Below are 27,879 nucleotides of genomic sequence, written 5' to 3'. Positions count from 1 at the left end.
TTATATCAGTTCATATTTTTAAGTGAGGTGGTTGGATTATTACTGCTTGTTACTGTGTTAGTATTTGACATTTTTGAGTGCGATTTTTTTTTTAAAGGACTTCCACGTCTGGAGCTTCATCCAGCAGCGGAGGAAACGAGTCAGACGAGCGAGGGTTAAATTTTCAGGCGCGTAAAAAACACTCTCGAAAGAACCTCAACACGGAGAAGGAAACGTTAACAAACGATCTCCAGAGTCTCAGAGAATAGGAGTCGCGGTTGTGTAACAGTAACAACAACAACAACAACACTAGGATTCTGCGGGATCACTGCAGCTTATGTTCGGCGAGGGGGAAAGTGATATGGCCCCTCGACACGAATAAATAAATGTACGCACAAAAGCGTCGTCACTAAGGCTTGTTACTCTGCCATTGTTACCCGGGGATAAAAACGGAACGTCCGAGCCCGGGAGCTCCTGTCAGCCATGAGCGGCTTTAGGGTCGTGATTTTATGTCCAACAACGCATTACATTTCGGGAATATTTTAAACGAATAAGTGGTGTTTAGAGGGTGAGCGGGAGGCGGTTATAAGCGGGTTATTACAGCGAAACAGGAACGAGGAGTCTGCGGAGGCTCCCCCGCTGCTGCACTCTCACAAGCGGCATGCGCTCCAGGATTTAGACGGAGCCCGAACGACGATATCGCGGAAAAAAAAACATCTTTTTTCCACAATTTTCGTGTGAAATGTCACAACCCCGGGTCCGTGCACGCTCTTAACTCCGCCTTCTTCTTCTTCCTTCCACAAAAAGAAAAGCGGCCTCTCGTCAGATGTAAGAGACGCGGGGCAAAAGACTGCGAGAGAGCCACAAAGCTGTCAAACACACCCTCGCCATTTTTGTTTAGTTTCCCACCTAAAACCCCGCCAAACACACACACAAGACACCCGCAGACCGGAGCGAGCTATACCCGGTTAAAACAACGTGGCAACCCTCCTTTTTCTTCTTACCTGCCGTGAAACCAGTCCTTGCAAGCGTCGCACTCGATCATAAACTGGGTCACGTCGTAGGGTAACCTGCAGACGCAATAGACGGGTACAGTCGCCATGTTTTTCAATTCAACAAACCCAACAGTCCGGGGTTATAGACCGGTGGTTGGTGGTGGTGGTGGTGGTGAGGGGGGGCGGCTGCAGGAGGAACAACAGTCCTGCGAAACAATATGATCCAGTATGATCTTCTTCTCCCCCCCCTACTAGAAAAAAAAAGCCAGCAGCAGGGGCAGTCCCGCCGGACACATGCACAGCTCCAGACAGTCCTTCTCTCTCGATCACACCGCGGCCGTGAAGCTGCTGCTGCTGCTGCTGCTGCTGGCGCGGAGGAGCGGGGGAAGAAGCGACGGAGGCTGGTCGGTGCAGCTTTTCCTCAAATGCATTCTTATTATTCTTATTATTATTATGACTCGATTCATGCCCCCCCTTGGTGACTGCCTCTGCCCCCCACCCCCCTTTACTCCAAAACACTCTCCTCGTTCGTCGGGAAATAAATAAATAAATAAATAAAAGCAAGAAATAATAAATAAATAAAGGTGACAGTTACGTCAGGGGGGGAGGTTAGAAGAAGCAGATGAATGAATGTCCTGAATCAATTCCTCCTTCTTTTTCTTTTTTTTTTGTTGTTCAGTTATATAATTGGAAGGGATTTTTGGTCACAAATAAATGAAAACGATTCATCTCAGAGGCCATTACGTCACTTAAAACAAAAAACAAACAAATAAATATATATTGACCCGAAGATGAGATAATCATGAAATAAGGATTTGCAAATAAAAAGTTTTATTGTTTTTATTAAATAATCAACAATTACCACAAGCATATATTTATAGACATATATATACACTGTAAGTAAGTAAGTCATTTTTATTTGTATAGCGCTTTTCTAGACCAGGGTCACAAAGCGTTTAAAGTATATACTTTATTGAATATTGTTTTGTATTATGCATATATATATATATATTTATTTTTAACAATAAAGTAATTTAAGTTATTAACAGTGATTCGTTTTCGTGTGACTGTATCGATTTTTCTTTCATTTTTTATTGTGACTATAGTTATTTAATGGTTTACATTTTAATAAACTGTGTATACATCTAAATCATTATTTCGAATGCAAATATTCACAGTGTTTTTTCATTTTTGGGTTGCAATATACTTCCAGGAGGAATAAAAGCTCGGACTGGACCATTTTGTGTCACAAATACATGAAAACGATTCCTATCAGACCATCCCAGAGGACATTACGTCACTTAAAACAAAAAACAAATAAATAAATATTGAAGATGAGATAATCATTAAAAATAAGGGTTTGCAAATAAAAAGGTTTTATTGTTTTTTATTAAATAATCAACAATTACCACAAGCATATATATAGACATATACAACTCTTCACTGGCTTCCAGTTTCTTTCAGGATCAACTTTAAAATTCTGGTTCTTACTTTCAGATCTATTCATGGTCAGACTCCTCCTTACATCACTGATCTGATCCAGCCTTACACCCCAGCTCGGGCTCTGAGGATCTTTAAGAAACATCTTAAGACGTTTTTATTTGTTCAGGCTTTTCTGGAACTCCTGTTGTGTTATCAGTTTGATCTTGACCTTTAAAGTATATACTTTATTGAATATTGTTTTGATTGTTTAAGCGCTTTGTGACCCTGGTCTGGAAAAGCGCTATACAAATAAAAATGACTTACTTACTTACATAAACATGCACTGTATTATGCACATATATATTTATTTTGAACAATAAAGTGATTTAAGTTATTAACAGTGATTAGTTTTCGTGTGACTGTATCGATTTTTCTTTCAAATCATTTCTTATTTTGACTATAGTTATTGAATGGTTTATTGTTTTATTGTTTTTTATTAAATAATCGACAATTACCACAAGCATATATATAGACATATACATGCACTGTATTATGCATATTTATATATTTATTTTTAACAATAAAGTAATTTAAGTTATTAACAGTGAGTCGTTTTCGTGAAACTGTATTGATTTTTCCATTTTTTATTTTGACTATAGTTATTTAATGGTTTACATTTTAATAACCTGTGTATACATATAAATCATTATTTTATATGCAAATATTCACAGTGTTTGTTCATTTTTGTGTTGCAATATACTTCCAGGAGGAATAAAAGCTCGGACTGGACCATTTTGTGTCACAAATACATGAAAAAGATTCCTCTCAGACATCCTCAGAGGCCATTACGTCACTTAAAACAAAAAACAACAAATAAATAACTATTGACCCAAAGATGAGATAATCTTTAAAAATAAGGATTTGCAAAATAAAAAGTTTTCTTGTTTTTATTAAATAAACAACAATTACCACAAGCATATATATAGACATATATATGCACTGTATTATGCATATATATATATATATATTTTTTTTAACAATAAAGTAATTTAACCTAGTAACAGTGATTCGTTTTCGTGATATGATCCAGACTTACACCCCAGCTCGGGCTCTGAGGTCTGTGGATCAGAATCTACTGATGGTTCATGAAGACGGTTCAGGACCAGAGGAGAGAATTCCTTCCAGACTGTTGCTCCTAAGCTTTGGAACGATCTTCCTCTCCCTCTGTGTTTGATGATCTACTGACTCCTTCAAGAAAAATCTTAAGAATTTTTTATTTGTTCAGGCTTTTCCTTGATTTTCTGGAACTCCTGTTGTGTTATCAGTTTTTTCTTGACCTTTAAAGTATATACTTTATTGAATATTGTTTTGATTGTGTGCTTTGTGACCCTGGTCTGGAAAAGCCCTATACAAATAAAAATTACCTACTTACTTACTTACATATACATGCACTGTATTATGCACATATATATTTATTTTTAACAATAAAGTAATTTAAGTTATTAACAGTGATTCGTTTTTCATGTGACTGTATCGATTTTTCTTTCAAATTATTTTTTATTTTGACTATAGTTATTTAATGGTTTACATTTTAATAACACGTGTATACATCTAAATCATTATTTCCTATGCAAATATTCACATTGTTTGTTCATTTTTGTGTTGCAATATACTTCCAGCTGCTAAATACATCCTCCACAAGTTAAGGAACAAAGAAATCCTGGGAGATACTGGCGATGACTGGGGATGAGAGGATACAGTCCATTCCAGCAGCAAAACAACAAATGAGTGTCAATGTTTAAACATTTTTGTAACGTTATGCTGAAGCTTTTGTCATGTTACCGGTTACACAATAGAGATTTACGCTCTTCAATATAGCATCTTTTTAATCTCAGTAGTGCTATTAGCGATTAGTTTACAACGACTGCTTTCCTTGTAAATAAATACTTGATTGACATGTTTCTATTATTTTGGAGATATTCCTAATAATAATTACTACTACTACTAATAATAATAATAATAATAATAATGATATTAATTCATATATGCATTTTGTTTAGCGCTTTACAAGGTACAAAAACACGCTAACACGCAATAATAAAGAGTGCATACATGTTTTAAAAATAATTACTTACATACGAGATAGAGGGAAAAGAAAGAAAGAAAAAGGGTGAAAAGTGATGTGTCTGGTATTGTAAGCTGGTGGTCCAACCCCTGATCAAAGAAGAAGAAAAAAAGTTCTATTATCAGTGCACAAATGGTGTTTAATCTAGAAACAGAAAACAGATTTTCTCTGAAAAATCATTAGCGTTGTGACTCTTATCACTAGTAAAAATGAGTAAAGAACAAACAAAACTTCCGTTTCAGAGACATTCCATACAACACAAAAATACTCACATATTAGCATACAGTCTCTAAAAGGAGACACACACATATACATATACATATACTTGTTGTAACCAGTCCAGACCTCTTGCTGGATCAGCGTTACAGTGGGAAGTATTTTTCAGGAAGGTGTATTTTTTGCGGCTCATGCTATTGTATTTCTACTTTTTTCTATCTGAACATCGGTCCTCAAATATAATCCTGACATTTAACCGGTCCGCTGTACAAAAAAGGTCGGGACCCCTGTCATCAGTGATGTTAAAGAGATGGGTTTTAAGATGAATTTTCAAAAGCGGCCGTGAATCAGCGTTACGGATGGCCATGTGGATGGCGTTCCCGACGGTAGGGGCGTCAATGGCAATCTTCTATCTAGATAAACCCAAAATACAACTTGTTGTTGTCATTTCAATTAAGTACTAGAATGGCAACGCACATCTGGAAAACCAATGTGTCCATTTGAGAATCAAGTTAAGGCTGACCCTAGAGCTAGTTTCTGAAGCAGAGGGTCGGATCCCTGGCTCTTCTCACAGGTGGTCCAACATTGCCTTGTCGGACTGTGCTGGGCCAGGCCCCATAGATGGCTACTAATGGGATGAGGTTGCCTCCTGGACACCAGGAGACCCAGGACCTGTTGAAAGACTACATCTCTTACCTTACCCAGAGGCCCCCCCCTGGAAGAGCTAGACAATGTTGCTGGGGAGAGGAAAGTCTGGGCCTCATGTGTTGAAGCTCTTCCTCCCGTGACCCACCCCTGGATAAAAAGTATACATAGACTAGTTTCAGCTGCTGACAACAGGTGGAAATCAATGGTTGCTTTTGATGGAAAAGTGATGGGTTCACTTAGTGATGGGTTCATGAGTTTCTTCATTAAGAAAAACCACTAGATGGCTTCATAATCGTTCTACATCATCTGGTTTTGAGAAGTTGGAGGTGATAGTGTTTCTGAATCCAGGTCTTCATAGGTTAATGATTGTAAGTCTAGAATACTCAAATATGTGGTTCATTGAGAGCAAGTTGCATTATACGTTTTCCCGCTTTTAAAAAGGGAACTTCAGTAAACCTTTTTTTCTGTGCCACGTGCCAGTTCCACTGCCCCTGTAATAATCACTGTAATTATTGAGGATCTTGGACTAGACTGTGGTCAAAAGTGAGCACTGTGACTGGTTCATATGTGCAGCCAAAACAACCGACTACAAAGCATTTGTCTAATGTACAAGCATATATATGTGTACAGCAACTAATGGTTCTGCTGGACAACACGACGCAGCTTGTAGCTCACACCGTTACACTTGACATGAGATGAAGTAGATGGTTATGATTGGTGTACATTCTTACTAGTCCCTAGTGATGGGTTGATGATCTGATCTACTAATTCAAAGAAACCTGGCATCATTCTCACCGAGAGTGCCATCTAGTGGCCTTTCACACTGTATCATGATACAGTTAAAGCCACATCGCGACGCCTCATCCACCCATCAATACCGGACATGACAGTTAATAGTTTAGTATCAGAGATTAAAACTTGACACAATGAAAATACAAATCCAACTGGCTCTTTATAACAGTGGCTCTGCTCTGAGGCTCTAATGGAGGACAAAACGTATCCCTTCTAAAAGTTTTCCTGTTGTCTTGAGAAACCCACATCAGTAGCTTGTTTCTGTCAGGACACCGAATATACAGAAACGTCAAGCACCACACCCAGTGAACTGACACAGCTATTAAAAAATAAAGTGTACAAATGGCTCAAAACACAGTTTGAATTTACAGCAATAGATGATGGAATGCATTTTAATTGTCAAGATTCAAGAATTTGAAATCGTCTTTCCAATCACCAAGAATGGTGCCTGATGGCATGACCAAGAGAACAAAACATAAACAAAATAACCCCAAAAAAATAAAACCTTCTTGGAAGAGGTTCAAATACAATACTTTCTAATATCAATATAATATATATCTCTATACACAATTTCAAATAATATTTTCCTTACGAATGCTCAAAGGTTTTATAGCAGCCGAAAAAAAGAGTTGTTCTCTGGTTTTTGGCTTGGATGGATGGATGGATGGATGGATGGATGGATGGATGGATGGATGGATGGATGGATGGATGGATGGATGGATGGATGGATGGATGGATGGATGGATGGATGGATGGATGGATGGATGGATGGATGGATGGATGGATGGATGGATGGATGGATGGATGGATGGATGGATGGATGGATGGATGGATGGATGGATGGATGGATGGATGGATGGATGGATGGATGGATGGATGGATGGATGGATGGATGGATGGATGGATGGATGGATGGATGGATGGATGGATGGATGGATGGATGGATGGATGGATGGATGGATGGATGGATGGATGGATGGATGGATGGATGGATGGATGGATGGATGGATGGATGGATGGATGGATGGATGGATGGATGGATGGATGGATGGATGGATGGATGGATGGATGGATGGATGGATGGATGGATGGATGGATGGATGGATGGATGGATGGATGGATGGATGGATGGATGGATGGATGGATGGATGGATGGATGGATGGATGGATGGATGGATGGATGGATGGATGGATGGATGGATGGATGGATGGATGGATGGATGGATGGATGGATGGATGGATGGATGGATGGATGGATGGATGGATGGAATCATCACAAGTTAGTTTTTGTTGCTGAACATCAGGGTGAACAGGAGGAGGCTCAGTACTGAGCGTCAGGAAGGAGATGTACTTACAGTGTGTGGTCTGTTGGTTTAGGAGCCTGAGCGTCTAGTAACCAAAAGGAGTCGATTTAATGTAGAGAACTTCTGTACCAGGGTGTGCAGGGCGGTTGTGTTAAAAGTGGTTGTGAAGTTCACCAAAAAGGCTCAGACCTAGAGGGGTTGCCCTGGAGGGTGAGGTATGGTGTCCACTGAAGAGATGGTGTCATCATTGGAGCGATAATGCTGGTATGCATATCGTTTTAACTTCTTTTACTTTGGGCTGCTCCCTTCAGGGGTCGCCACGGCGAATCAAACTCCTCCATCTAACCCTGTTCTCTGTATCCCCCTCTCCCCTTGGTCTTCCTCTAGACCCCATGCCTGGCAGTTTCAACCCCCAGCATCCTTCTACTACAAAGGCAAGTCATGTGCCAGCCATCAGTAAACTAGCATACGTCAAATATTAATGCCGACAAGCTGCAGCTACAAGGAGGAATGAATAATCAAAAGGCCAATTATTTCTACTAGAGAATATAGTTTATTAAGCATTGCCTTCATGTACACTTCATTTCTTCAGCAAGCCATACTAACCGTGTTTTAGAAGTTAGGAAGACTTTCTGATCCACATACATCCAGTGCAGACTGTAAATGCTTTGAGATGGAGAGCACACATTTAGACCACTATCAGAAAATCAAAGGTATGACTTACATCATAATGAAAAGATTCGTGACAACAAAACCAGCAAAATTGGTGTTAAACTTTATAATTAAGCAAGTCAACTCAACATTGACATATAACTTATAACAAAAAAACTTCTTTTTTTTTTACTTGTGATAATTAACAGCTAAGAAATATATGTAATGATTTGTTTAAAGAGACATGAACCAACCATATGGATTAGATGTTCAAATCAAATATTGCTAATAATTTAAATCAGTTTTAACTAAACTTAAATCACTTTTCAACATAATGAAGAACAGGTGAAACGAAAAGCAATCTATACGCATTTGTACGCAAACAAGTCATCGAGTTATAGCCACCTACCAAATATTGAGCTGGTTTCTCTCTGCTGGAGAAGATGCATTATGGTCTACTTGTACCCATGAAGCATATTTAGTGAACTGTATGCAACAGTCGGGTGATGGTTTCTCACTGTAGAAGGTAAAGATGTACACTGAGCATAATTAAAATGTTTCATTTTTATTCTCATTCAGATACTTTGACCAAATTCTCTCATGGTTTTCATTACAAAGGGCAACCAGCACAATATGAAACAGGTGGTCATAATGTTATTGTTTAAACTTTTATAATTGTTAAACTTAAGTGAAACATCTAGAGATTTAATTAATGTAGATTAATGAACCACTTGTCTGAAATGAGTTCACTTTTGTCTCCGTTATGCCAGATGAAAAATGTGCCTCCTTGAAGTTTCACAGTTTTTTATCTGTAAGGATAAAAAAAATGAACAAATTGTTGCTTTTTTTTGGTTTTTTTTAACCTACTTGAGACAAATTAGCTCACTTCTCTTTTAAGACGGCTGTCTCCAAGCCCCGTCTCTATGGCGACTGTCTAGGTTTAGTGCATTTGAGTATGGATCAGTATTGCACAAATTCGAGTCTCTGAAAAGGCACTTTCAGGTCAGATGAGAGCAGCGTGTTTCTCTTCATCTCCGTTCGGCAGATCGGGATCCACATGCTCGACGCCGTTCGCCACCGTGGAGTCGTCGCACATCACCGGCGAGGATTTCTTCTCTTCCGGCACCTTTGATTCTTTCACCACATTGCCCTGGGATGTGTAGGCAGGTCGATAGGCAGGTTTGTTCTGAAAAGAAAGGTAGAAAAGTAGAGGAAAGGTTAGTAAAGGGCAGGCAATTAAATCAATTTAGTTGTCATATCATTTTGTAAGATTATCTGGAATGTGGGAATTTTTCCCATTTAACCCTTGTGTTGCCTCTGGGTCAAGGTGGACGACCTCCCCACCTGCCAGAAATACATATGCAGTGGTGAAGGTCGTTCACCTTGACCCAGAGGCAACACAAGGGATACCACAAAAAATATTTGTTTTAGCGTCATTGGAGACCCTGAGATAACACAAGGGATACCACAAACACATTTGATTTCTGATAGTGGTCTAAATGTGTGCTCTCCATTTCTGGGTCAAGGTGACCCAGAGATAACACAAGGGATACCACAAACACATTTGATTTCTGATAGTGGTCTAAATGTGTGCTCTCCATTTCTGGGTCAAGGTGACCCAGAGATAACACAAGGGATACCACAAACACATTTGATTTCTGATAGTGGTCTAAATGTGTGCTCTCCATTTCTGGGTCAAGGTGACCCAGAGATAACACAAGGGATACCACAAACACATTTGATTTCTGATAGTGGTCTAAATGTGTGCTCTCCATTTCTGGGTCAAGGTGACCCAGAGATAACACAAGGGATACCACAAACACATTTGATTTCTGATAGTGGTCTAAATGTGTGCTCTCCATTTCTGGGTCAAGGTGACCCAGAGATAACACAAGGGATACCACAAACACATTTGATTTCTGATAGTGGTCTAAATGTGTGCTCTCCATTTCTGGGTCAAGGTGACCCAGAGATAACACAAGGGATACCACAAACACATTTGATTTCTGATAGTGGTCTAAATGTGTGCTCTCCATTTCTGGGTCAAGGTGACCCAGAGATAACACAAGGGATACCACAAACACATTTGATTTCTGATAGTGGTCTAAATGTGTGCTCTGCATTTCTGGGTCAAGGTGACCCAGAGATAACACAAGGGATACCACAAACACATTTGATTTCTGATAGTGGTCTAAATGTGTGCTCTCCATTTCTGGGTCAAGGTGACCCAGAGAAAACACAAGGGTTAATGTTGTTTTCAGTGCCATAATGAAAGAGCAGCTCACTTACAGTAACTGAGCAGGGAAGTTTTTTGATTGTTTTATCAATAATTTGACTTATTGTCTGTGAGTTTTTTTTGTTGTTTTTCTGGGATCCAAACAAATCATTAGATCATCATGATGTTCAGTTTTAGTTTAACATAATAATAAAAATCATTTATTTCATTTATAAGTCAACTTTAGAAGCGTACAAGGTCAACATACAGCAAGATTAAAAAAATTTAAAAAAAAATCTGTGTTATTTAGCAAAGCATACAGTGGCTAACACTAGCTTCAACATAACATGGATATTAGCGTAATATCCTGTGACCCAAGTCGTAGAGCTTTGAGAACTAATGACTGAAAAGATGACACAAACGAAAGGGCAGGATATTAAAGCAGGGAAAATAAATGGAAAATCAAAAAGGTTTTAACTACTTACATCTAAACATAATTAAATTAATAATGCTAAATTTTAAAAGAAAGGCATGTGAACTGGTTCCACTTTAGTACTGCACTCAAAGAAGAGCAAAGATTACTTATACCGTCTATGTTCAGGGTTTAAGTCGAGGTTAAAAATTAACCATAGATACGTTTATCTTTATTAAACTTAAAACCCTGAGTCACTACAAGAAGCAGGTCAACGATTTTAGTGCTTGATAGGAAAGATGATTTGTCCGAGGACTCATTTACAAACTCACCAAGTAGATTTTCTGACTCTGGAACACTCGAGAAGGGTACATCCCCCCACGGCTGAAAGTCCTGATGACTGGTGTCGAGATGACACCTCTGGGGCGACTATGGAAACCGGAAACGCCTCAATTAAAAGAAAGGTTTTTTGGCGTAGAAGCGGAAGCTAGAGGTTGGCTTCCATCTAGTATTTACCCTCTATGTTGACCACCAACGGACACCACCTGGACTGGAAACCCCCCCCGGCGTCGAGAACCGGCCCATTGCCCCACCACAGTACCAGCGATTTCCAGCTTACCACCGTGTGAAGGTTTTCCTGGAGTCTCTGCAGAAAATACAGAAGGAAAATTGGTTAAAAGTACTTAACCATATATGGGTTAGTGTTAACTTTACATCTGTGATATGTATTAATAATAGCATATAATTACCTTACCATGAATGAATGAACGGGTGAGTAGTTAAGTAGGTTGGTCATAACGCTAACTAGTCACTTATGACCAAATTGTTAATTTGATACCTGGCTAACAAACACACTATGCTAATGATCACTCCGATATTTTCCTCTTTAGAATCTCTATTACAACAGATTAGCATGTTTAATTACTTATGTTTGAAATAAGTGTCAAAACCATCAGTGAGCAAAAGTGAATTGTATTAATGATTAAACCAGATTTGAACAACTGGAGTCTCCTGCCAATAATCTTTTTTTATTTTGTTCCTATTGTAGAGTTTAGCTTAAAAAAAAGAATCACAAAAAAAGTTATACAGTTAAGATAAGGTAAGGTAAGGTAAAACTTTATTGATTTATTGATGAAATTGTTTATAATGATAATTATAATAATGTATATAATAATAATAATGTAGATAATGATCGTGAAAATAAAATTATAAAACCATTAATATATAGTAAAGGAGCCACTTAGCTAATAATGACTAAAAAAGGCAAACTTGCTGCCTGTTTTTTAAGTCACCTGTAAAGAGAAAAAAATATTTGACAATACGTTTCCATCCTGTTTAGACTAACCTGACATCCCCCTGTCTCTTCCCTGTGCATGCAGGGGTGGCGGGTAAAAGGAAGAGGCAGAAGAGTAGAAAGGAATCACACAAGGAGATGGCGGAGGTGCCAGGAACAGAGGAGGAGGACGCGTGAAATTAAGGCCTTCGAGAATACCCTGACGCATTTTCTCCACTTTGGCCACCAGCTCCGTCTGTTGTCCGACATTTTACAAAGTTAGAGTTAAGGACTGGACACCGATAAGAGTGGTGACCCTTACCTGACCATCACAGAGGTCAATAAGCAGAGCTCTTTCTCGGTTGGCCTTGACAAGTGTACTCTGAAAAAGTTTGCCATCGAAAAACATCCACGGGCAGCAGTGCTCCCAGGGAATGGGCTGCCCACACGAGTCATTGGCCAACAGAGCCATGTCCACGCCGCTCATGAACAGAGCAGCCAGCTGAACCCCTCTGCTGTCTAGGCTGTCGATCTGTTGAAGAACCATCCAGGTTTATTCAATCAAGCACTGCTCAGCGGTTAACTGGTCTACGATGAATGAAGGAGGCGTGAGAGAGAAGACCATGTTAAGAGCCTGGACAGAGCAAAAGCCAGCAAAAACAGTATAATAGTCAACAACACGACTGACCAGAAACGGTTTTCTTCAACTAAGAAAAAGTCTATAAACTTAGGAAAATGATGTCACAACACGATCTGGAGATTGTAATCCATTAATTTGTGTCTTCTCATTTAGAATGTAAAAGTTTATTTTTGTGTCTAAACAAGAAGGAGCTGTCTCGCCTGCAGTTAATACAAAACTCTGCAGCAAGAATTCTGACTCGCTCTAGTAGAAGAACTCACATTTCCCCGATCCTTCACTGGCTGCCAGTTTCTTTCAGGATCAATTTAAAAATTCTGGGTCTTACTTTCACATCTATTCATGGTCAGGCTCCTCCTTACATCAGTGATCTGATCCAGCCTTACACCCCAGCTCGGGCTCTGAGGTCTTTGGATCAGAATCTACATATGGTTCCTGAACACGCTTCTGGACCAGAGGAGAGAAATCCTTCCAGGCTGTTGCTCCTAAGCTTTGGAACGATCTTCCTCTCCCTCTGTGTTTGATGATCTACCGACTCCTTCAAGAAACATCTTAAGACATTTTTATCTGTGCAGACTTTTCCCTGATTTTCTCAGGGACTCCTGTGTTTGTCTTATGTGTCTTGGCCTTTTATAGTATATATTTTCAAATGTATTGTTTTAGATTGTTAAAGTGCTTTGTGACCCTCTTCTAGAAAGGCGCTATAACCATTATTTACTTACTTATTTACTTACATGCTAATGTTGTGTCATGTCAAATCATTCTTAATTATTGAACTTCCAACAACAATCGAGGCTCACCAAAAAGGTATTACAGTGACACAAATAGACATTTTTGAGCGGAGCTGAACATTTTCTAAATCATGTTTTTTTTTTGGCATTGGCTACATCAAAACGTAGAATAATATTCAGCTGAATAAGTTTTCTGTCCTTGCCTATTGGATATGACTCACACGTCAAAATGTTGACATTGATTCAATATATATAGTGCAATATTACATGCCTGTCTCATACAGTAATGTACTTTACCGAAAATATATACATTTTAAAAAGAAATGTGTATCCATGTTTTCATACATTTGTCGTTTACATTTTAAATTACTTTTTGCATTTTCTTTTGTTTATTATCTTTGCTTCAAAAATGTAAATTATGTCTCTAATAGTACAGGAATGAATAAAACTGGCATATATTCCACAATAACAAATATTGGAACGCCATTTCAGTTTCTCATGTTCGGCAACATATAACGAAAAAACTGTGAACTAGTTATTATTCATTATTTCATTATGAACTATAAATAAAAATGATGAATTTGGTTACCGAAAATACAAATTATCCCAGTGGATAATATATTTTAAAGAGTAAATACAAAACAGAAAGTAAAACATGATTTAGTCAAACTGATTATCATGATATTATTATTATTTTGATTTTACTTTAATAAAAATTATAGAAGTCTGTGTATATAATACTGTGACGTGTGGAGCTGATACTGAACACAGTTCCCCACCTTGGGACATATAAAAGGTTTATCTTATCTCGTTTATCTTTGGTGGAGAAAACAGTTTGATGTTCATTCAACTGACATTCATCACACAAAAGTTTCTCAAAAGTCACCTTTAATTCCTGTAGCTGCTCAGGCTCAAACAGTTTAGCAGAAACCGCTTGGGCTAGAAAAGCGTCGAGTTCGTTACGACGCAATATTCTCACCCCCGGCCACTGTAACATGAACCTGAGGGGGAAACACAAAGAGTTAACCGACATCCATGTGTGTCACCGAGCAGCAGCTCACCGCAGAACACAGCACAGCACCAGGTAGGAGGCAGGAACGTTGTCGGGGTTCAGCATGGCGGGAGTGTCGGAGCGCATGCAGGCCAGGAAAGCTCTCATCCTTCGATTCTTGTCCTCCACGGCTTTCCCCAGCCACAGCTTCTTCAGATTTGGGCAAGTCCACTCCCTGAACGTCAGAGCCTCCACCAGCTCCGGAGTGTCGGGAGACTTGCCTTTGTAAGCGGCCCACTCTTTGACCATGACACAAGTATCTGAGAGGGGAATACATTGACTTGGTTAACAAATCTATTTATCATAAAATAGATGAATAAAACTATTATAATGTCATCTGCAATTGTCTTAGTATAAGTTAATCTATTAATACTATTTTTAAATAATTTAAAAAATGGAATACATTTTTTTTATCATAGTTGAGATGTTTAGATATTCAACTATAGTAAGTAAGTAAGTAAGTCATTTTTATTTGTATAGCGCTTTTCCAGACCAGGGTCACAAAGCGCTTATACAATCAAAACAATATTCAATAAAGTATATACTTTAAAGGTCAAGATAAAACTGATAACACAACAGGAGTTCCAGAAAATGAAGGAAAAGCCTTATTATTATTAGTATTACTTGTTGCACGTACAGTATATAGTTTAAAATGCATTTATTATTATTATATAAATATTGAAGGCCAATCAATGCAATAAAATGCAGAGAAAGAAAAAAGTCCACAATGCATGTATTGCATAATGACAAAAACAAGTCTTGGATTGTTGTTTTATAAGAATTGAGTGTACTTTGAAGATGATTTAATTATATATGCTATACTATCATTTTATACTGAGACTTAACATTGAAAACAGGACTCACACTCAGGCAGGCAGCAGTTGCGTGCAGCTAGTCTCTCAGACCTCTTCCAGTCCTCGGCCAGGCTGAACAGAACCCCGTAAACAAATTGACGAACCGGCCGGAACAGCTGATTTGAAGAAGGGAGCTCTATGGTGGCTTCATCTTCGATGGTGACCAGAAGCTTCACCTCCCCCTGCGAATCCACGGTTAGTCCCTTCGACTCAAGTGTGTAAAAGTACAATGAAAGCGGTACAAGACCTTGGTTAGAATGTGATAAATGTTGGGGTGCATGAGACCCTTCCTGTGCCTGTGCTCTGCCACCCGCAGGACCTCCGGGGCGACGGCGGGCAGGGGTGGTGTGGTCAGGTCCATGTGGCTCCTGGTGGGCATGGACAGCAGTGAGGGGATCCGTGCATTCAAGCTGAGAGAGTCTCCAGAGTGTGACGCTTGGGTCTGAGGTAAAAGCAGGTTTGAGGGGTTTGTGTGCGAATGTTCAGCTGCTGACGATGACCAACCTACTTTTGTTTGGTCCTCTTGTGAGTTTTCCTTCTGCTCATCATGTCCTCCTTGAGGCTCAGTGCTGTCACTTAGGTTGTGCAATTGGAATAAACGCGATGCAAGAAAAAAAAAGAAGATAAAAGTTAATTTGGAATTTGACAAGTTACTATAAAACTGTTAAATTATTAGTTAAATAAAACCCATTGTTAATAGTTTAGACATCCACTTTTTGATCAAGATACAAAGAAATAAACATTGTAGACACTTATTATTAATAATTCTCTAAATATTCTTGAAGGAGTCAGTAGATCATCAAACACAGAGAGAGAGGAAGATCGTTCCAAAGCTTAGGAGCAACAGTCTGGAAGGATTTCTCTCCTCTGGTCCAGAAGCATGTTCAGGATCCATCAGAAGATTCTGATCCACAGACCTCAGAGCCCGAGCTGGGGTGTAAGGCTGGATCAGATCACTGATGTAAGGAGGAGTCTGACCACGAATAGCTCTGATTTTAAAATTGATCCTGAAAGAAACTGGCAGCCAATGAAGAGTTTTAAGGATCGGAGAAATGCGAGTTCTTCTACTAGAGCAGGTCAAAATTCTCGATGCAGAGTTTTGTTTTAACTGCAGGCGAGAATGTAACGTAAGGGATCATCCCAATAATAACATATACAATAACAAAGTCGGTATTTATTCAAATAAAGACTATCAGCATTTTGAGAATAATAAGAAAAAGAAAAAAAAGTTCAATTTTGTTTCCTTGTAACCTGAAAAATACGTAGATGGTCTGTGAAGTTGACAAGCTGGTGAAACCAAATACTAAGAGTGATAATGTGCAACAAAGTGCACACAACTCCGCAGATTAAACGATTATTAAGTGATCACGAAAAGTCCAGAACTAAATAATAATAACACTTTTTTGAATGAACACTAAAAGTATTCAAGTCTTTCCGTCACAATGTGTAGCTTTGTTATTAAGGAAGTGACTTTACCTGATGAACATACAGGTGATACTTATTAACATTAAAACTCTTCACTGGCTTCCAGTTTCTTTCAGGATCAACTTTAAAATTCTGGTTCTTACTTTCAGATCTATTCATTGTCAGCCTCCTCCTTACATCACTGATCTGATCCGGCCTTACGCCCCAGCTCGGGCTCTGAGGTCTGTGGATCAGAATCTACTTATGGTTCCACGCACACGGCTCAGGACCAGAGGAGAGAAATCTTTTCGGGCTGTTGCTCCTAAGCTTTGGAACAATCTTCCTCTCTCCTTGCGCTTGATAGAGTCTACTGACTCCTTTAAGAAACATCTTAAGACGTTTCTAATTGTTCAGGCTTTTCCTTGATTTTCTGGAACTCCTGTGTTGTTCTCAGTATTATCTTGATCTTTAAAGTATATACTTTTTAGAGTATTGTTTTGATTGTTTAAGCGCTTTGTGACCCTGGTCTGGAAAAGCGCTATATAAATAAATATTACTTACTTACATTTCTTATGGAATGCAGTGCTGAACTTACTTGGTAGCTGTCTCAGAAGTGGATTTTGGAGAATCCGTCAGAAGATCGGCCTGAGTGTGATCAGGGCTGCTGGCTTGGTCTTCGTTGCTTTGAAAAGACCTCTCATACAGCGGCTTGTGCTTCCCGTCGTACGGAATATCGCTGACATCGCTTTTCTGCTGCGGGCATTTCTTCTGCGAGTCATCAACAGGATGGAGCCCTGCCAACGGCAGCGCGAATGACGGCTGGAGTCACGCATGAAGGTCATGTGAGGAGAGGAAAAATGAAGCCGTTAGTATCCTGAGCGTCTGGAGATCCGTAAAGACTTACCTCAGAAGATGGCACCTGTGGAATGTTGAAGGATTCAGCGGTTTCTTGCTCTGGTACCACAGGAGGCTGCTCCTGGTGTTTTGGCTTCACTGTTGTAGTATGAAGTGAACATGAATTTTATCACAGTAGTAGAAGTACACACTTTATTAATACTCCATTACGAATAACATCATACATCATTAACAGAAGAACGAAAACTCCCTATATATTCCCTATGCATTAATAATAAAATAAAAGAGTGTAACATTACCGATAATTGTCCACCATATTAATATATATTATTACAGTAATACTGTGGTTGTGACTGTCTCAAGGATAGGGTTAGTCGAAACCTACCAATATATTGACACGGCAAACGTATCTTCTTCAGGTGCTTAAGTTAGTATTTTCTAACACTGAGACGGACAGATTTCCAAAATTCTTCACAAAGCGTGCACAACATCAGCCTGTCTGGTCTAAACAAGGGAAACATTTCTTGTTTGTTTGACCCAAACTGCAAACAGTGCACCCATTTACAAACACAAATCAAGCCTTTACAGTGACCTTACTTTTTCCACTGAATGTTTGCTATAAACAAACAATGCATGCTTCTACTACATGCAGACCTGACATGTCCAAAATAATATACCTGAAACATAATTGAGTTACTGTGAAAGGTTTCTGATGGAAGAAAATATGCGTTTTGGTTGATCTGGTGTAGTGCTGTAAGTGTACTTGCATTTTGAAAACTAGTTTAGAAGTTTGCTTTAGAATGTAAGCATTTGAACATAAAGTTAGCTTGTTAGTTAGTCGTGCGTTAGTCGTGCACATGTGTGATATAGTGAGGAAGAGAACGGCTTGAATAAAAAAGAGACTTACACGAGTCTGTTGGCAGGGATTTGCTGGCAGAAGAGTAGTACTCCACTGCCTTCTTGAAGCGAATCACTTTTTCATCAGTGCAAGACTGAAAACAACAACACCTTCGACATTAGAAAAAATACTTGTGCTCTTGTTTTCTGTAAAAGACCAGTACGTCCGAGACAGTTTAAAGGGGGTTACATACCTGAGGCTGAAAAATGTCTTTAGCGATGGCGTCGAGGTCAGTGGTGTCCTGGATGTTGCGGACAAAGTCGGCCACGCCCTTGATCACAACATCGCAGGGAGGCAGCACCAGCTGGTGGGCACGCACCTGAGGACGCAGCCAGATTTAGAAAGTAGCTTTGACATGATCTTGTGTTAAAGCATGACTTTAAAATGTCTCATTATCTTCAAAAATAGGTTTGCATTATTTATTCATAACGGAGTCGCCCAAAGAACAGTTTTCTATTTGGACGACCTTTCTTTCTTATTTCCAGTAACCGTTTCTAAATAATCTGTTTAACAATGCTAATTCAACCTTCTCTAAATCAGATTTTAAGTAACATAACGTGTTGGTATTCCTCTTACATTTCTCTTTATGGTTTTTAAAAATATTTAATTTTCTTTTAATATTAAACATAGTAATTAAAGAGTTAACCTTTAACAACACTAATGGATGTTTCGGTCCAAGCAGTCTCCAGTGAAAAGTTGCCAAGTCTTCATCAGGCAAGATGTGATTCCCTAATGAAGGAACAAAAAGACAGGATGAGAAACTATGAATCTGTCCACCGTGATCAAACAAAAGTTACCCAAAAGGGATGCGAAGACGACAAAATGACTGGGGTCGAGTTGAAGATGCTGGGCCACTTCTTCCATCAGGAACTGGCAGGTGGTCAAACTTTTGCTGTTCCGGCTCAGTTTGAGGATGTTGGAGCTGAAGTAGTTCGGGATGTTGCACAAGGCGTAGTCCGAGTCGTAGGCCAGCAAACCATGGAAGCCGTTCTCTCGGTACAGAGTCATGACTTCCAGGTGGTGGTCCTCTAGGCTTTGGACCACCTTGGCGGGACAGAAGAGAGAACACGTCGGATTAATAGAATCAAAAGTTCCGAAAACAAAGTTAATGCATAACTAATGTGAAACCCAAACTTTCCTGACTTACTCACATGTTTCAAATTTTGAAGTCTTACTCTGCAAGATGCAGGAAGTAAAGTCTGAAAGTAAATGTCTGAAATCTTGGCGAACGAGAGGTTACGAGAGCGGAGTCCATTATGAGGTAATAATGGGCTTCACGCCTCCTTCAGCCAGCTATAATCGCGCCCCCCTTACTTTATACAACAAGTCTCTTAGAGGTGGAGACTGGGATTGATGACAAGCGGTGACAAACTTTGATGCTTGACCAATCACAGCAAAGTAGGCGTGGCTATGGAACAAAATTTTATCCTGCAATTATAACTTTTTGTCTTGCGTATACGTTTACAGAATAACTACTACGTTCTACATCATCTCAAATCATTTCTGCAGAGTCTGAGTGCAATTAACTTTTAAAACAAATGTGTTTGAGGTATCCCTTGTGTTTGTCTCTGGGTCAAGGTGAACAACCTCCATCACTGCATATGTATTTATGGAAGCCAGGGAGGTCGTTCACCTTGACCCACCTTAAAACCTTTTCACGTCTTGAACTTGAAACGTTACTGCTAATCTTATACAGTGTTTATTAAACACCAATATTAAAACATTAGACGGGTTTTTACAACTTATTATACAACTGATTTCAAAATATTAACGTTAGGTAACAGAAACACTAAATTAATTAAAACAAGAAAATTAACATTTTAAACCCCAGATCAATGCAATCCCACGGCAGCAGCCTTTAAAATAGGAAAAGGTGGACTTGACAAGATAAATGACCTATTTTTACCTCTTTCTCGCTATAGTAAATAAAGGATCTTCCATTTTCCCATTTTCTTGATTATTTCCTGGTCAATCTAATGTTTACTATGACAAAAAGGAGTTCAAGCAATGAAAGTTTAACACAAATGTATTTAAGGATTTTATAAAAGTGTTTTATTTTTTCGATTACCACAGATTATTTCCAGTAAATGTTTCAATTTTCATAAATAAAAAAGCTAATTTTCCATCACTTATAATCACAGGTCTAAGGTCCAGTTTTATGAATAGTTAAGGGAATTAATTTTGATATTAGCAATCTCCTTATTGCGACAACACCACCTTTATTGTGCTCGGTTTAAGCCAGAGACTGAATAATGAGCTGTAAACAATCATTAAAATAAAAATATTCATATTACATTTATTCTTCTGGAACTTGCAGTCAACTTAAATTATTTCACTACACGTTCAGCACATTAATCTGATTCTTTATGGGGAGTTTATGTATTCTTTGTTTTTAATGAACTAGCTACCATTTTATGTATGCCTTCAACCAACGAATTTCAGGTACAGTGCTAGGTTAAAATCCCATATAATTTAAAGGGCAACTAATGCTAAAACCGACTCTTCTGACTCATGTTTCAAAAGTCTTCCTGTCCAAGATGCAGCAAGTCCCTCATCATGGCCATGTTTTGAATTTATTACTTTATAAAGTTCTCCCCCGTCTGAAATCTCGGCGAACGAGAGGTTACATGAGAGGAGAGCATTATGATGTAATAATAGCTTCACTACTCCTCCAGCCAGCTGTAATCAAGTCCGCTTTGTTTATACAACGAGTCCTTTGGAGGTCGAGAACTTCGTAATTTAATACGTGCAATGACGAACCTCCTTGTTTCACCAATCACAGCAGAGTTGGCGTGGCTACGGTAAACAAGATTTCCTCTCCAGAAAAAAAGTGTTTATAGTGGGCGGGGCTCAAGCACATTTTGTGTTGTAAATATTTAAATTAAAAAATATAGTTTTGTACAAACACACACATACTGATGAGTACAATAGAGGTCCCTTTAAAAATCTTCATTTACCAGTTTTGTTAGATTCAGCTTATTTATTTCTAAAAATGGTGTCAATATGGAATTCATTCTTAAACAATGAAATAACTTACTCTCTAGTAGAAAAGCTTCAGTACATAATGTCAGAGGACATGATGATATACTGCTGATTTACATCATAGAGACTGACACTTTCTCAAAACATCTCTGTAACCAACAAGTTCTCTTCCGCATTGAGCTGTAATTCTCTCCGACAAGTGGATTTTCTCTCAATAGGATCAAAAAACTGCAACATTAAACTTACTCTGTAAGATGCAGGAAGTAAAGTCTGAAAGTAAATGTCTGAAATCTCGGCGTACAAGAGGTTACGAGAGGGGAGTCCATTATGACGTAATAATGCGCTTCACCCCTCCTTCGGCCAGCGGTAGTTGCGCCCCCCTTTGTTTACACGACGAGGCCCTTGGAGGTGGAGACTGGGATTGATGACAAGCGGTGACAAACTTTACCTAACTTATTATACAACTGATTTCAAAATATTGACGTTAGGTCACAGAAACACTAAATGAGATACAAGAACACAAAGTATATCTTAATAATTCCGATCGATAGAAAACAGAAAGCGTATTTCAATTGAGAAAAGACATACAAAGGTAAATGACTTTGTTTAGTGAAAAAAAAACCCAATAACTATTTATTTTCTCACAATATTAAGTAAGTAAGTAAGTAAGTATTTTTTATTTGTATAGCGCTTTTCCAGACCAGGGTCACAAAGCGCTTAAACAATCAAAACAATATTCAATAAAGTATATACTTTAAAGATCAAGATAAAACTGATAGCACAACAGGAGTTCCAGAGCCTGAACAAATAGATCAACAAACTGCAACATTCAACTTTTGATTGAAGAATGAATTGAATAAATTGAAATTTTAAAGATGATAAAAAAGGCTCATAACCCAGTTTTTAATGCAACTCTATCCCTTTTACCATCCACTGACCACCCCCCTATTAAATGTTTATTATTAGAGTAGATTATGAATGGAATGAGAATTACAGATTTGCTTTTATAAAAGGAGGATTTTTTTGATTTAACATCTTAAAATTCCCGTAAAGTAAATGTCTGAAAAATGGCGAACAAGAGGTTACGAGAGCGGAGTCCATTATGATGTAATAATGGGCTTCACGCCTCCTTCAGCCAGCTGTAATCGCGCCCCCCTTTCTTTATACAACGAGGCCCTTAGAGGGGGATTGATGACAAGCGGTGACAAACTTTGATGCTTGACCAATCACAGCAAAGTGGGTGTGGCTATGGAACAAGATTTTATCCTGCAACTATAACTTTTTGTCTTATGTATACATTTACAGAAGAACTGCTGTTCTACATCATCTCAAATCATCTCTGCAGAGTTTGAGTGCAATTTACTTTTAAAACAAATGTGTTTGAGGTATCCCTTTTGTTGTCTCTGGGTCAAGGTGAACAACCTTCATCACTGCATATTTATTTATGGAAGCCAGGGAGGTCGTTCACCTTGACCCAGAGGCAACACCAGGGATACCTTTTCACGTCTTGAACTTGAAAAGTTACTGCTAATCTTATACAGTGTTTATTAAACACCAATATTAAAACATTAGACGCGTTTTTACAACTTATTATACAACTGATTTCAAAATGTTGACGTTAGATAACAGAAACACTATTTCTATGGTCTAAACTATTTATTTTCTCACAAAATGATCAACCAACTGCAACATTAAACTTTTGATTGAAGAATGAATTGAATAAGAATTAAGTTATTTATTAAATATAATAATAAATGTTAAAGATGATTAAAAAAAAAAAGGTCATAACCCAGTTTTTAATGCAACTCTATCCCTTTTACCATCCACTGACCACCCTCCTATTAAATGTTTATTATTAAAGTAGATTATGAATGGAAGGAGAATTCCAGATTTGCTTTTATAAAAGGAGGATTTCTTTGATTTAACATCTTAAAATTCCCGTTGGAGTTCATGGTCTGAAAGTAAATGTCTGAAAACTGGAATGGAATGAGAATTCCAGATTTGCTTTTATAAAAGGAGGATTTCTTTGATTTAACATCTTAAAATTCCCGTTGGAGTTCATGGGCTGAAAGTAAATGTCTGAAAACTCGGCGAACAAGAGGTTACGAGAGCGAAGTAGATTATGAATGGAAGGAGAATTCCAGATTTGCTTTTATAAAAGGAGGATTTTTTTGATTTAACATCTTATATTTCTATGGTCTAAACTATTTATTTTCTCACAAAATGATCAACCAACTGCAACATTAAACTTTTGATTGAAGAATGAATTGAATAAGAATTAAGTTATTTATTAAATATGATAATAAATGTTAAAGATGATTAAAAAAAAAAGGGTCATAACCCAGTTTTTAATGCAACTCTATCCCTTTTACCATCCACTGACCACCCTCCTATTAAATGTTTATTATTAAAGTAGATTATGAATGGAAGGAGAATTCCAGATTTGCTTTTATAAAAGGAGGATTTCTTTGATTTAACATCTTAAAATTCCCGTTGGAGTTCATGGTCTGAAAGTAAATGTCTGAAAACTGGAATGGAATGAGAATTCCAGATTTGCTTTTATAAAAGGAGGATTTCTTTGATTTAACATCTTAAAATTCCCGTTGGAGTTCATGGTCTGAAAGTAAATGTCTGTAAACTCGGCGAACAAGAGGTTACGAGAGCGAAGTAGATTATGAATGGAATGAGAATTCCAGATTTGCTTTTATAAAAGGAGGAATTTCTTGATTTAACATCTTATATTTCTATGGTCTAAACTATTTATTTTCTCACAAAATGATCAACCAACTGCAACTTTAAACTGTTGATTGAAGAATAAATTGAATAAGAATTAAGTTATTTATTAAAAATAATAAGAAATTTTAAAGATGATAAAAAAAAAGGTCATAACCCAGTTTTTAATGCAACTCTATCCCTTTTACCACCCACTGACCACCCTCCTATTAAATGTTTATTATTAAAGTAGATTATGAATGGAAGGAGAATTCCAGATTTGCTTTATAAAAGGAGGATTTTTTTGATTTAACATCTTAAAATTCCCGTTGGAGTTCATGGTCTGAAAGTAAATGTCTGAAAACTCGGCGAACAAGAGGTTACGAGAGCGAAGTAGATTATGAATGGAATGAGAATTCCAGATTTGCTTTTATAAAAGGAGGATTTTTTTGATTTAACATCTTATATTTCTATGGTCTAAACTATTTATTTTCTCACAAAATGATCAACCAACTGCAACATTAAACCTTTGATTGAAGAATGAATTGAATAAGAATTAAGTTATTTATTAAAAATAATAAGAAATTTTAAAGATGATAAAAAAAGGGTCATAACCCAGTTTTTAATGCACCTCTATCCCTTTTACCACCCACTGACCACCCTCCTATTAAATGTTTATTATTAAAGTAGATTATGAATGGAAGGAGAATTCCAGATTTGCTTTTATAAAAGGAGGATTTCTTTGATTTAACATCTTAAAATTCCAGTTGGAGTTCATGGTCTGAAAGTAAATGTCTGAAAACTCGGCGAACAAGAGGTTACGAGAGCGAAGTAGATTATGAATGGAATGAGAATTCCAGATTTGCTTTTATAAAAGGAGGATTTCTTTGATTTAACATCTTATATTTCTATGGTCTAAACTATTTATTTTCTCACAAAATGATCAACCAACTGCAACATTAAACTGTTGATTGAAGAATGAATTGAATAAGAATTAAGTTATTTATTAAATATAATAATAAATGTTAAAGATGATTTAAAAAAAAAGGGTCATAACCCAGTTTTTAATGCAACTCTATCCCTTTTACCACCCACTGACCACCCTCCTATTAAATGTTTATTATTAAAGTAGATTATGAATGGAAGGAGAATTCCAGATTTGCTTTTATAAAAGGAGGAATTTCTTGATTTAACATCTTAAAATTCCCGTTGGAGTTCATGGTCTGAAAGTAAATGTCTGAAAACTCGGCGAACAAGAGGTTACGAGAGCGAAGTAGATTATGAATGGAAGGAGAATTCCAGATTTGCTTTTATAAAAGGAGGATTTTTTTGATTTAACATCTTATATTTCTATGGTCTAAACTATTTATTTTCTCACAAAATTATCAACCAACTGCAACATTAAACCTTTGATTGAAGAATGAATTGAATAAGAATTAAGTTATTTATTAAAAATAATAAGAAATTTTAAAGATGATAAAAAAAAAAGGTCATAACCCAGTTTTTAATGCAACTCTATCCCTTTTACCATCCACTGACCACCCTCCTATTAAATGTTTATTATTAAAGTAGATTATGAATGGAATGAGTATTCCAGATTTGCTTTTATAAAAGGAGGATTTTTTTGATTTAACATCTTAAAATTCCCGTTGGAGTTCATGGTCTGAAAGTAAATGTCTGAAAAATGGCGAACAAGAGGTTACGAGAGCGAAGTAGATTATGAATGGAATGAGAATTCCAGATTTGCTTTTATAAAAGGAGGATTTTTTTGATTTAACATCTTAAAATTCCCGTTGGAGTTCATGGTCTGAAAGTAAATGTCTGAAAACTCGGCGAACAAGAGGTTACGGGAGCGAAGTAGATTATGAATGGAATGAGAATTCCAGATTTGCTTTTATAAAAGGAGGATTTTTTTTAATTAACATCTTATATTTCTATGGTCTAAACTATTTATTTTCTCACAAAATGATCAACCAACTGCAACATTAAACCTTTGATTGAAGAATGAATTGAATAAGAATTAAGTTATTTATTAAATATAATAAGAAATGTTAAAGATGATTTTTAAAAAAAGGGTCATAACCCAGTTTTTAATGCAACTCTATCCCTTTTACCATCCACTGACCACCCTCCTATTAAATGTTTATTATTAAAGTAGATTATGAATGGAAGGAGAATTCCAGATTTGCTTTATAAAAGGAGGAATTTCTTGATTTAACATCTTATATTTCTATGGTCTAAACTATTTATTTTCTCACAAAATGATCAACCAACTGCAACATTAATCCTTTGATTGAAGAATGAATTGAATAAGAATTAAGTTATTTATTAAAAATAATAAGAAATTTTAAAGATGATAAAAAAAAGGGTCATAACCCAGTTTTTAATGCAAATCTATCCCTTTTACCATCCACTGACCACCCCCCTATTAAATGTTTATTATTAAAGTAGATTATGAATGGAATGAGAATTCCAGATTTGCTTTTATAAAAGGAGGATTTTTTGGTTTAAGATATATTAAAGAAGGAGTTGATGGTCCAAACAGTCCAAAAGATGGTTGTTGTTCAACAGGCGTCATCACTCACCCTGACGCGGAACTTGAGCAGCGCCAGGCGGATGAAGTGCACCAGGCAAACGGGGGGCAGGAACCAAACTTTGGGCGGCGGGGTCCCCTTGTTCTGGACGTGGCTCATGAGCTGCTGGCTGGTCTGCCTGTCGTTCACCTGCCGCTTGACCCAGTCGTGCAGGCGGCCCTTCTCCAGGGCGCCGTTGAAGCAGACCAGGAGCTCGATGTTGTTGTGGAAGCAGGCCCGGCTGAGGGCCGACAGGTAGCCCAGCATGTTGTTCCACTGGCCGCCGCTCACCCAGTCGCTGTAGAAGCCTCCGTACAGCCGGTGCAGGCAGCTCTCCGCGTCCAGCAGGAGCCTTAGGGGACCCTGCGGGGGTCTGTGCCGCCCGCCGCCCACCAGGCTCCCCTGGGCCAGCTTCTGGAGCTCCACCGGCACCACGGCGCTGGGGAAGTGCTTCTCCAGGTACTCCTGGAAACCCTGGACGCCCATGGTTTAGAAATTTAATTTAAAAATGGACCCCAAAAAAAAAAGAAAAAAAAAGCCCTAAAATCTTTCAGATCCAGGCGTTGACAGCAGACGGGAGCCGGTCTAGAGCCTCGATAATTTTCAGGGGTACACTCGGGTGGTGTCGATGTGGATCACAGGTGGTTTGGTTTGGTGGTTAAAATTGTTTTTTGCCGAATCGCTTTCGTTTTTTTTTCCATGGCTGACAGCCGCCATGTGCAAGTTCACGGAGCCATAGTGTACTGTGGAGGGGCGGTGACGTCACGACGCACGCTGCGCCGCGCACAGAGACGCACGTAAAAGAGAAAGTTAACGCTTGTTTTCAAGAGAGATTTAAGAACCCAAAAGTATATAATAATAATAATAATCATCTATAGAGAGAAAAAAAAAAGCATATCTGAATAAAGTAAGTAAGTAAGTAAGTAAGTATTTTTTATTTGTATAGCGCTTTTCCAGACCAGGGTCACAAAGCGCTTAAACAATCAAAACAATATTCAATAAAGTATATATTTTAAAGATCAAGATAAAACTGATAACACAACAGGAGTTCCAGAAAATCAAGGAAAAGCCTGAACAAATAGGAACGTCTTAAGATGTTTCTTAAAGGAGTCAGTAGATCCATCAAGAAGGTTTAACAACAAAGATATCA

General features: G+C 37.9%; 2 protein-coding genes across 3 annotated transcripts in view; both read right to left on the bottom strand.

Annotated features, from left to right (window-relative positions):
- Positions 1-1,388, bottom strand: part of phf2 (PHD finger protein 2) — a 33,356-nt gene extending 31,968 nt beyond the window's left edge. Inside the window, exon 1 of one of the 2 annotated variants that reach the window (XM_087800432.1) lies at positions 984-1,388. In XM_087800432.1, coding sequence (XP_087656558.1) covers positions 984-1,081 — 98 coding nt within the window. In that variant the 5' untranslated portion in view covers positions 1,082-1,388. The remainder of the gene's footprint in view (positions 1-983) is intronic. The other variant, XM_087800433.1, reaches the window with a different exon arrangement.
- Positions 1,389-8,011: 6,623 nt separating this feature from the next.
- LOC148070486 (constitutive coactivator of PPAR-gamma-like protein 1 homolog) lies at positions 8,012-27,454 on the bottom strand. Its single transcript, XM_087801173.1, has 17 exons — positions 26,742-27,454; positions 19,260-19,506; positions 19,109-19,191; positions 18,656-18,781; positions 18,472-18,556; positions 17,614-17,702; positions 17,305-17,528; positions 15,814-15,880; positions 15,553-15,747; positions 15,316-15,487; positions 14,462-14,711; positions 14,287-14,401; positions 12,355-12,564; positions 12,105-12,288; positions 11,276-11,405; positions 11,092-11,188; positions 8,012-9,318 (listed from the first exon to the last, which is right to left on the bottom strand). Exons 1-17 carry the CDS (start codon positions 27,213-27,215, stop codon positions 9,136-9,138), a joined length of 2,931 nt encoding a protein of 976 aa, XP_087657299.1. The 5' UTR covers positions 27,216-27,454; the 3' UTR covers positions 8,012-9,135.
- Positions 27,455-27,879: the final 425 nt, after the last annotated feature.

Source organism: Callionymus lyra, chromosome 10 (assembly GCF_982586985.1).
Source record: "Callionymus lyra chromosome 10, fCalLyr1.hap1.1, whole genome shotgun sequence".
NCBI classification, from domain to species: domain Eukaryota; kingdom Metazoa; phylum Chordata; class Actinopteri; order Syngnathiformes; family Callionymidae; genus Callionymus; species Callionymus lyra.
The sequence above is the reverse complement of the archived record's forward strand: the minus strand, read 5'-3'. Positions and strand labels throughout refer to the sequence as shown.